This window comes from Ctenopharyngodon idella, chromosome 5 (assembly GCF_019924925.1).
Source record: "Ctenopharyngodon idella isolate HZGC_01 chromosome 5, HZGC01, whole genome shotgun sequence".
In the NCBI taxonomy this organism is placed as follows: Eukaryota; Metazoa; Chordata; class Actinopteri; order Cypriniformes; family Xenocyprididae; genus Ctenopharyngodon; species Ctenopharyngodon idella.
Window position 1 is genome coordinate 15,234,392 of NC_067224.1, and position 11,608 is coordinate 15,245,999.

Genomic DNA, 11,608 nt, shown 5'->3' on the forward strand with positions numbered 1-11,608 from the left:
CACAATGCTGAGTGACGGGGCTTGTCTTGCTAGCTCTTGCGGTCAGTGTGGCTCTGCTCATCTGTCATGGACCCTGGGGCCTCCATCACCAGGCCCACAATGGGCGTGATTATAGCTGTGATTACGGATATGATGACATTGTTCAGAGTCGGTCAAAGAGCAAAGACTCAGACTTCTTGTTCATGGAAATTTTTTTTTTTTTTTTTTACGGACTTCTATTTTTATTGATTTTGTCAATACTCTGGGAAAATATTGTTATCAGTTAGTGAAAGATTATATACACACTCTGTGTGTGTATAATGGGCAACTGTGTGATTAGTGTGTTTACATGCTGGACAAAGTCAAGCTATAAACACATTATCAAGATCTTTTGGTCTGACTTTACAAAAGCTGGAAATGCATGATTCTGGTCTGACTAAAGCATTTACATGACATTTTAAAAGTCGAATTATTGTTATAGTTTGACTGAAATCGAACATTAAAGGTGCATTGTCAACACTCTGACTTTGTGATTCCCCAGCGTATTTGTAAGCACTTTGAAGAGACTAAATATAAGATAAAAACTTTAGATTGTGAATTAACAAACATCAACTTTTTGCAACCCACTTCATCAACTCTGTGAGCACAGTCCTTTGCTTCGAGCGACTAAGATACTGAGAACTGACAGCAGTCAATTTAAATGAGTTTTCACACCAGTTTCTTTCTGGCAGAAAAGAAGCCTACACAAGTTTGTGCTAATAATGTCACATCCTTAAATAGCACTAGCATGAATAACACAGAGGTGTGGTCTCAGTGAAGGCCTGCACATCGCTACAATGGATGACCCCTCATTTTGGTCTTTTCTACCCTCAGGTTCTAAAGAAACTGTAATTAAGCTCTAGTGCCCGTCTTTTTTAGTATCATCCATGAAGGCTGATGATATTTGGTCTGTGGTGACGCAAATGCTTTGGGAGTGGAAATGTTCAGCTAGTTAAACCACCATGTCAAAAAGGAAATGGGTGAGATTTGTGATAATGCTTCACGAAACAGTTTCCTTTTTGTTTACTTCTGTTTTCATGAATGTCATATTTGAAAACATGACTTAAAAAGCAAAAGGTTAATTGCAAGTATTGATCCCAAACCATCCCTAATCAGACTTTTAAACAGATTTTAAAACACTAGGCATCACACATTTGCTAACCAGGAAAAACTGATCATCATACACTAAATAATTAAGGGTGACAGACTTTCAAGTCGTACCAAAAACAACAAACGCACAGAGAAATGTGCGGCTCAGTGAGATGCATGAAAAATCGGCTCAAAATATCAAACATTTTTGAGATTCTCAGATTGGATAGATTTTTAGTCTGAAGCTAGTCTGTGTCCATCATACAGTTTCTGGGAATTTCTGGGAAATCTGTCAACCCCGACTGCCAAAATATGCAGACTGGCTCTATCTTTCCACAACTAGCGTTTACTCGTCCAGACTGCAAATTCTGGCAAAAATCTGGGCAAGAGTCATGTACTGTTGCAGCCTTAGAAAAACAAGAAACATTTACACACATTCAGTCTAAAATACAAACCACCCATTCATTCATTCCTTTTATATAGAAATGTGGAGAGTCAATGTGACACAGTTCCTGACCTCATGCAATTCTATTGTTTAAACTTGGGACCTTTCAAATGCAGAAAAATAAATACAGGGCCTAAAACTTTACAAAACATATTGTTTTCTTAAGAATAAAGGAAAATAGGTCCCACTTTATATGTCTTTAACTACTTTGCACTAACATATATATTAATAATTTGATACATTGCACCTATTGTCTACATACATGTTTTTACATTGTATTTATATTTAAAAATACCGGCATGTGTCATGGAGTGCAGTGCAGAACCAACTCAAAGTCCAACTCAAACTAAACTCAAACACAAACCAGACTGACAGCATGTAATGGCTGTTATTAATTTTTGTAATAACATTTATGATAACACTGTTGACCCATCCCGTACACCTTAACCAACCCTTAAACCTAAACAAACCTGTCCCTAACATTACCAGTATCCACCTCAATAGCAGCAAAAGTGCTTTGCAATACAACACGAACACAAAAAGTACATTGTACCTAACAATTTTGTAGTTAAATGCAAGGCAGGGCTGGGCAAGGCTGAACGCTCAAAAATCAACAAATGATACCATGCAAATGGTGTTTTACTTTGAATCCACAAAACCACTAACGCAAGTTGTTTTCCTGTATGAAAGTTCATTAAATGATCGTTCAGTTCATTTGTGTTTTAGTCATGCCATTACAGAATACTATGCAAACCATGACATAAGAATACAATGTTGCAATAGGTTAATATTTAATTTGTTCAAATCATATTTGCATGTCTGTGATCAAACAGATGTGTCCTGGGCATCATCTCCAGCCTGCTGGCGTTTGCAAATATCTCTGAGGAAATTGTGTCATTGCTGCCTGTTTCCTGTTTTCAGTCAGTTTAGTTTCCACCCACTTTTGTAAAGTTGACTCATTACTCACTTAAACCAGAAGCATTTCTCCTTTAGCTTTATCTTTTGGAAGGGACTTCCTCATGCCAGCCTTTTAGGAAACACATTATATGACACTGACTAATCCTTGTTTCAGTTCATATCTAGAATACTCCAGTAGATGTATGTATTATTTTTTTGTACTCACATGTACAAGACCCATGAACTGGTAAGTCAAACTGTTGATCGCAGAGAGCAGTAACTGATATTGAGTAAATAAATCCTACACAGAGGCTTTCTGTACTATTTACATCAATGTGGGGTCTGAGACATAGGAAAAACTGAGAGGGTAAAAGAGGTTTTAATGGCAGGCGTCTACATTCCAGGGTGCATTAACTTACACTGTCAACACTGTGACAGAACCGCATGTGCCGGTCGTACTGCATTTAGATTGAGGAAATCAAGCCTCGCTGGCTACCTCAGTGGTTAAACATGCTGTACAATCACGTCTTAGAGTGAAAACCTTTCAGAAAAGTAGGTTCAAGAGCTCTGATTCCAGCCCTCTAGTAACGAACAGAGACAGACTGGCAGAGGGCAAACTCAGGACATTGGCGCTGCTTAGCTTTAAATAAAAATCTTTTTAAACTTACAAAAATTTCTATTATAGTATTTGACAACATTCATTTAGCTTCCAAAATAGTGAAATGATTGTCCTACAAGCTAACTTTAAAAAAATGCCTGTTTTTAAAATATCCCAAGGGACATATCAGTTATAAAAAGTGGCTTTGGGGAATTCATTCGGTTTGTACACTCGAGTGTCTTGTTGCAGTTAAAGTTTAGGTGCTTTTGTCCAGCCATTGACTTACTTATTGGCTTACTTATTGGTCTTGCATCTCCACTTTAAAGACTTGCTGAGCTTTGACTCAACAGACTGTGGTTTCAACAAAGCAAAATTTTAAAACCACCTAAATGCAAACAAAGGACAGCTTTATGAAGCAAGTTAAATAAGGACTTTGATTATGACGCAGATGTCCTGTTTAAATAAGCGATTTATGCTGTGCAGCACATAGAAACTCGACATAAGCAAATTTCATAAGCCTACTTTAACTATGAATAATTAATAATATATCACACAAGCAAGAGTGTTGTTGTTCCGAATATCATATAGCACATGGTGATATTCAGACCAGCAACATTATTGCGAGTGTAAAATTGTTTGTACAGCAGTTCAGTAAACAAGCAAATACAGCAACACTTAATATCACTCAGCTAAAAAAATTAAGAGGACCAGAACAAACTGTTGCTTAATAGGCTAGCATTTACATCACTGATAGACAGCAAATATACTATGACTCTAAGTACACAGGTGTGACTGTTTTTCTGTTACAGTACATAGGTGGGGAGAAAGACACAAGTACAATAGATAGACAGCTTTATTTGAACAGTAAATATTGAATGTACAGTAGAGACCGTCAGATATTATATAATTACTCTTAAAAAGACACAGCATAACCCTGGTATTGATACAGATATTGTTTTGAAATGACTGTAGAAAATCTTGCTGTAAGTGCACTACACAGAATATCATTTCAGCTTCAATTTTATCTTTGAAGGCCAGTAATAATGATTTTAACACAAAAACACTATCAATACAACTCTCACAGCTGAAGCCCTATGAAAGTTCCCACATAGACTGATTCGATAAAAACAGAATGAAAAAGAGGGTTTCCTCTCCATGAATCTAACAGTATTGGTTTAAATAAAATAAAATACATAAATATTTCATAGCTCAAGCACCCATAACTTCGTATTTTGGGCAGATTAAAAAGCTGAAGCTGAAAGGCACTTCCAAACTCATTAACATACTGACCTAGCATTGGTAGTGGACAGCAACATTTCAAAATTTAAAAGGAATAGCTTGGAGATACAGCTAACCTTTTGATCAGCTGGTACTTTGAATACACATAAGTGCAGCAGCAAACATACATATTTCAACCAAAATACAGTCCAAAACAAAAGGTCCCGTTTTAAGACACTCTTTTAAAGCATTGTTGAAGCTGTTTCTCCTCAAGTTTCTCTTCAAGACATTTAATAATGACAGGGTCAACTTTGGGATCAAACTTGTTTGCAAACCAGTGGCCGTCCTCCAGAAGCCACCGGAGCTCGGCTGCACCATAGATGCAGACACTACGTCTGTGTATGCCAGTGCACTGTGGATATAAATGATTTTCAAGATAATTCCATTTAACCAAACGTGTCCTACTCTTTAGATCTGAAACATCAGGCTCAGATCTTTGGATCTCCCCAGGAACTCCAGGTACTCTGGCCATCGTTGCCCAAAAGTGCTCATCAGGAGAATATGTGTCAGCTGACCACTGCAGAAAATCCTTTGCCAGTTGATTGTTCATAACATATGTCACAAAATCACGTGTCAACACAAAGTAGGCACTCCCAACAAACATCTCGATGTCATGCGGTGGTGGGTCTTTAGCATTTGAGGTTTTAACAGGCATTTTATGGTATTCATATGATACATCTCTTAATTCATACTGAAACTCGAATCGCTGCTTTTTTATTTCGCTGGGCCTGCTTGATTCGAGCATGTTTGCACCATTCAGTTTCCTGAGCTCAGTCACCAGCTCATAATTGGACTTAAGCGGGAAGTCTTGACCACACAAATTGATAACATACTTCCATTTGATCTCTGAACTCAGCAGGTCTGAAAGGCAGTTGAAATCTGCATTAAGTCTTGTAATGTGTGCATACTGAACAGACTCGATTTTAGAGGCTATGAAGACATTTGGAAAACATTTCTCCAAGTTCTTCAATGCTGCAATAAAATGTTTCGAGGACTTTTGGTCATAATGAATGCAGTAAATATTTTGAGGTGTGTAAATGGCTCGAAGAATCCTTTCCACCATTGCACTGTTCTTGTGCACCACCAAAGAGTATGCAATTGGAAAGCTGCATTCTTCATCAGTTACAAAGATCTCATTGTAGCCCCTTTTTTCGATGTAGTTTTTGCAGTCTGCAGTGAAAGAGACAATACTCCTATCATCAACTTCGACAATGTTTTTGCGTCTTATCTCCAGTGACTTGCCAATTTCCACTGGTTCCTGTTCATAAATGGCTGTGCAGTTAATGCCATTCAGAGGCTGAGGTTTGAGTGATTTATGTGTAGCTCCATAGGGTTCAATGTAGATACTGTCATCCATTGAAATCTTTATGTACACCAGCTTCAGCACAACAAATAGTGAAACAACAAACACGTAAAACTTGCATCTTAACCAGTGTAAGATAGCACATCTTCTTTTCATTCTGTTGGAAAAGTACATACAAATAGGTGTTAGAAATAAATCTGGCATATGCTAATCTTCTGACATGAAAAGGTATCATACTCAGTTGAATTACATCATATAACTGAAGGGGATTTGCCTACCTTGCACACTGCCGGTCTTTTGTTTTGTGCCACTGCCATCAAATGTTTCTCAACATTACAAAATATTAACCTGTGTGACAAAGAAACGATAACGTATAAATGTAAAAACCCTGCCGTTTCGACATTATAATTTGTCACCTAATATTACAAAAGTTAACGCCTGCGGTTTGAAAATTTTTAAAACGCACGAGCCACAAAGATTAGATACATTTCCGTCAATCTGCCCAAACAGCAAGAAAAGTTGAATTATACTACTCAAGCAAATGAACATCTTGATAAAGACAGAATAAAAAAAAGACTGAATGACTAGACAACACATTTGCGCGTTTTGTATAGCCTATATAAAACAAAGAAATCGAAATACGAATTAAATGTCTTATCTGTTACATTATCGATCTCTAAATCTATCGAATTTAGGATACTTACGATTGCTGTTAAGATTGCGTGAACTCGTACACTTACTCCGCTCAAGATGAGTAAAGTTCAGGGTTTACCGCTGACTTCACTTTGACTCAAGAGAGGCAGTTCGAGGCGTGAACGCCAGGAAAGTCTTGTCCGCCCACTCATCCCAGAGCTTTGTCTTAGAACCTAACTACTCGACAGCATTTCCGAGCATCACACACACACAAACTCAACTTAACCTAATCGAAACACTAAAGGCTAGGATCTATACTAGTTAGTTATGTAATACACATACAAAAGGAAAGGGTAATGTGTTTATTCTTATTTTAATATCAAGACCATCAACTTATCATTGAAACTGATCGGTGTACAAAGACGTTTCACACACAGGCTATTCATATTTTCAAACTAATAATGAAAAAGCAACACTTTTACACTTTATTAAAGTTATAACAAATATTTTATAACACTAGAACAGTCTTCTCTTGATGCTCTAACAGCTACTTGAGGTACACAAGCAACTAAGTTTCAAAGTTCCACTCCTCACTCCGTGCGAATAAGTTCCAAAATCTGTTCGTCAGATGGCTAGGAAAAAACTCTTCATCGCTGACCAAATGAATCGACCTGATGTTTATGAAAACGTCATTTTTGGATGGTTCTAAAGAACAAAATGAATAAATGAAAGAATTATTAAACAAAATATTACATACATAGGCCTACATTAATATTAATAAGTTTATAAAACATATATGGCATGCTGTCGATTACCACTAACAATTTCAACTTTCTTCACATAGAAAAGGACACACTGTATGCTTCCATGCTATTGAGAGTTACAGCAAGTTTAAGAACTGTGGAGTTTCTGTGGTTACTGACAGCATGTCACAGATCCTGCTTATATATTTTTTGTAATAATCTTTTAACAAATAATATCTGATTTTAAATAAGATTGGAATGTATGAAACTGAAAATATGATCTTAAATGATTTTCTTATAAGAGTAGTGAGGCTTGTCCATGATTAAGTAACTTTGCTGACTAACCTTTTACAGCAGGTTCTGATGCACTGGCATTGCAACAATGAGGCTCTACTGATGTCTTGGCTTTTTTCTCTGTATTTAAATAACTTGAAATGTAATACCACAGTGACTTTGACTGATACATAACCTGTCAAGGAAGAAAAAAAAATGTGGTAAAAAAAAAAACAGAAGTGGTTTCAAGTTCACTAGTAAATCATGAAAGTACTGAGCTCACATTTTCACATTAGACACAGGCTTCATCTGAAATCGCATACTCCTCTTCTATATAGTAGGTGAAAAACAGTATGTGACAAAAGTAGTATGTCCAAATTCACAGTATTTATAAAGAGTAGGCAAAAAGTACCCGGATGGCCTACTTCTTCTGTTGAGATTCTGAAGTGTACATACGATAGACACTTTACTATCCCATGAGGCCATGGGAGATCAATGTCTATATTGTATGCATGTCCAGATTACGTTCGTATTATACAGAACGTACTTTCTTAGCGGCCGTGAATTACTTATTCAAAATAAGTACCTACTCAAGAGAGCCACAATATTCTTGTCTCATGATTTCTTTACAATTTTAGCCATGCATCAGAATTGCAGATATTAGCCTAACACTTCAAACGGTTGTCTTGAAGGCCTACCTTTTTCCAGGCAAAATCTGAGGTGACGGATTGAGCTATGGATTGAGTCTCCAGGACTGATTCAACCCATTGTTCGGGAAGAAGAAAGACTCTCCCACTGGCATCTCTGATAAATCCATTTTCCAAAAGAGAGGCCTTGTGGCTACAACCCTACATTTCAATCAGAGCTTTACAAATCGTATGAAAGTCACCAAACCAACTTTGAAATGGTCTAATGGCAATGTCTTGATCCGCACCTGACAAATGATTTATTAAGTACTGTACCTTAAGTGTCATTTCTAAATTATCATCCCCATGTTGAATGATTCCATCTCTTATAAGGCAGGTCAACTTCCTATTGCCACTAAAATCGATCCTTGTTCTTGCTGACTGTAAACACTGATCTGTTGAGGATAACTGTGAATAAATAAACTTAATACACATATATTAAACGTATGCACTGAAGAAGGTGAGTCATGTTTGGAACAACATGAGGGTATGTAAATGATGACAGAATTTTTACTTTTCTGTGAACTATCTCTTTAATAAGCCATTTTTTCTCAGTATCTTCTATGCAGAGACCTTCACCTGGCTGCATGTGCTCTGCAGCCAAAAGCTGAGATCCCTGTTTGGAAGTGTCAGTTGTCCGGGCAGGTTTGCGAAAAGGTCCTTTAAATGTCAAAAGCAGCTCTTTGATGCTTTCATGTGGTGCGAGGTCTACTGCACTCTGTCCCAGCATATTCTTGTCATGAGGGCTTGAGCCAAACTGAAGGAGAAGTCTCACGATCTATGCATAAAACATCAAGATCAGAACTTTAACTGCTTTTGAAACTGCATTCACATTGTACAGACTGATAGTGTGAATGAGGTGGTGAACTGGTGGTGGTTAACTGGAGATCACGTTGAAAAGATGAAAACTGTAATACTGGAAGAGCTTCAGTTGCAATTACATAATTCTGGCTATAACACATGTAGTCATATTGGCTTCAGAAGAACATAGTGCATGAGTTGCATGGGTTACTTTTATAGGAGCTTGTCAGCCCATGATCACTATATTTTTATTGTATGGAAACATTCGTAACAGTATGAAAGTGAGTAAATGATGACAGAATCTTACTTTTTGGGTGAATGGCCCTAGAAAGTGAAGTATTCTGACATTTAAAATTGTAACGGATCATTACAGAAATATAGAAGCAACCTCATATGTGCCTGATTCAACAGCATCATGCAGTGGGTTACATCCATTTAGCCCTCTGCTGGTGACATCGGCACCTGCTTCCAAGAGATGCTCCACCACATCTACAAAACCTCTAGAACAGGCCTCATGAAGGGCAGTCCATCCTGTCCACCCAAGACATCATGAAAGCATTAAATAGATCAAAGGTAATAATGTAGACATAACAAGGCACAGATTTCCCACCTGCATTATCTGATACATTAACATTTATCCCAGCTTCTATCAAGCCTTTGACCAGTTGCAGGTCTCCTCTCTTGCATGCCCGATGAAGGTGAGTCTCTCCTAAACCATTTCTCTTGTGGAGAGATTTCAAGGAAATCTGCACGACCTTCTTTGATACTGTTAAGAAATAACAATATATAAAGTAACATGCTCTAAATTGTGATGATAATCCTTATGATTAAAGGAACACTCCACTTTTTTTGAAAATAGGTTCATTTTCCAACTCCCCTAGAGTTAAACAGTTGAGTTTTATCGTTTTCTAATCCATTCAGCCGATCTCCGGGTCTGGCGGTACAACTTTTAGCATAGCTTAGCATAGTTCATTAAATCTGATTAGACCGTTAGCATCTTGCTCAAAAATGACCAAAGAGTTTCAATATTTTTCCTATTTAAAACTTGACTCTTCTGTAGTTACATCGTGTGCTAAGACTGACGGAAAATGAAAAGTTGCGATTTTTTTACTCTCGTAATAATCAAGGATCTTTGCTGCCGTACCATGGGTGCAGCAGGCGCAATGATACTGCGCAGCGTCTCTCACAAATGTCTCCATGGTTGCAAGGCACGCTCCCTGTGCAAGCCAGTAGCCCCTCACTGCAGAACACTCGAGATCCAGGGGGCGGAGTCGGGTAGGTTAAGGGATATGGAAAGTGGGAGGAGTTGAATCCAGATCCAGGGGGTGGAGATGGGTAGGTTTAGATCCAGGGGGCGGAGATGGGTAGGTTTAGAGATATGGAAAGTGGGAGGAGTCGGATCTAGTGAGGACCATCTCGTGCAAGCAGGGGGTCACAGGCGCTGCGTAATATCATTGCACCTGCTGCACCCATGGTACGGCAGCAAAGTTCCTTGATTATTACGCTGGAATGAGAGTATAGTTCCTAGCCATATCGGCCTAGAAAATCGCAACTTTTCATTTTCCGTCAGTCTTAGTACACGATGTAACTACAGAAGAGTTAAGTTTTAAATAGGAAAAATATTGAAACTCTTTGGTCATTTTTGAGTGAGATGCTAACGGTCTAATCAGATTCAATGAACTATGCTAAGCTATGCTAAAAGTGGTACCGCTCAACTCAACTGTTGAGATCGGCAAACTCAACTGTTTAACTCTAGGGGAGTTGGAAAATTAGCCTATTTTCAAAAAAAGTGGAGTGTTCCTTTAACCCCAGGGAATCACCTGTATTCAATGCATCTGGATCATTTTTTCGTTTTAACAAGTTTTGTTTAAACCTCCTTTTCTGCTGATTCGACTTCTTTTTCTGACTTGTCAGTTCACCCGAGTTGAAAAGCCCGTCCATTTCCAGAGCTATGTGTGGATGTTTTAAATGTGCTTTTTCTTCAGTGTTATCCAGTGATGGATGTTTACGCAAATTTTCAGGAAGAAACGGCCTTAAAACATTCACTGAGGCCACTGTGTCTGGTGTGCCCTCTGTGCTCTCTGCTTCCTTTTCATTTTGCCTCTCTTCATAACCACAGACTTTATGCTGAATTGATGTGATGGCCACATCCTGTATGTCAGTAGCACTGGACCATTCCACAACAGTGCAGTCTGAATCAGCTGAATTTTTAAGCATATCACCCTCGACAATACAATCAGCCCTGTGAGAATTTTCAGAATGTTCAACATCTACCCTGGCACAGGAAAAAATTGGTGAAACAGCACATGTATTGGCATGAACTTCAGGAACGTCAATCAATAGCTCATTAACTGCCACCCTGCAGGAATAATGTGGTTCTGCTTCAGGTCCATCAATGAGATCTGTCTCATTTAAAATTAATGCGTCACCTTCCAGCTTTTCACATTCCATGCCATGATTTTCAGTGTAGCTCTTACTCATTTGAGTCCGACTAGTGCTAAGTGCTGTCTCCGTTGTCTCTACCACCCCCTGCTGGTTTTGAACAGTGACCATGTCTGTTTCTTCATCCTGATTTATAGGCTTCTTTAGGTACAGTGTGTTAGGAGAATGCATTTCTTGAAGGCTGATTTGGGTCAAGTCATTACATGGTGTGTTTATACTGTTTTTAAACCATCCAGGTATACTATCCACATGGAGGGACTCAATGGCAGGGCTGGTTGATTGCACAAATGGTTCTTTTGATGTTTCAGTATCTGCCAGTTGTTTGTTGGCTCTGTCTAATTCCTCTAATGGTTCATTGTTCTCTGGAAACTCTTGACTGCAGGTTGATCCTTGATTATGGAT

General features: G+C 38.2%; 1 protein-coding gene across 2 annotated transcripts; it reads right to left on the bottom strand.

The window, feature by feature from the left end:
* Positions 1–3,882: 3,882 nt before the first annotated feature.
* gcnt4a (glucosaminyl (N-acetyl) transferase 4a) lies at positions 3,883–6,485 on the bottom strand. 2 transcript variants are annotated; one of them, XM_051895186.1, is made up of 3 exons: positions 6,333–6,485; positions 5,907–5,976; positions 3,883–5,785 (listed from the first exon to the last, which is right to left on the bottom strand). In XM_051895186.1, the coding sequence occupies exon 3, from the start codon at positions 5,782–5,784 to the stop codon at positions 4,495–4,497; it is 1,290 nt and encodes a 429-aa protein (XP_051751146.1). In that variant the 5' UTR covers position 5,785; positions 5,907–5,976; positions 6,333–6,485; the 3' UTR covers positions 3,883–4,494. The 2 variants fall into 2 exon arrangements, with proteins under 2 accessions (XP_051751146.1, XP_051751147.1); XM_051895187.1 differs by having other exon boundaries at positions 6,369–6,468.
* Between the last annotated feature and the right edge of the window lie 5,123 nt (positions 6,486–11,608).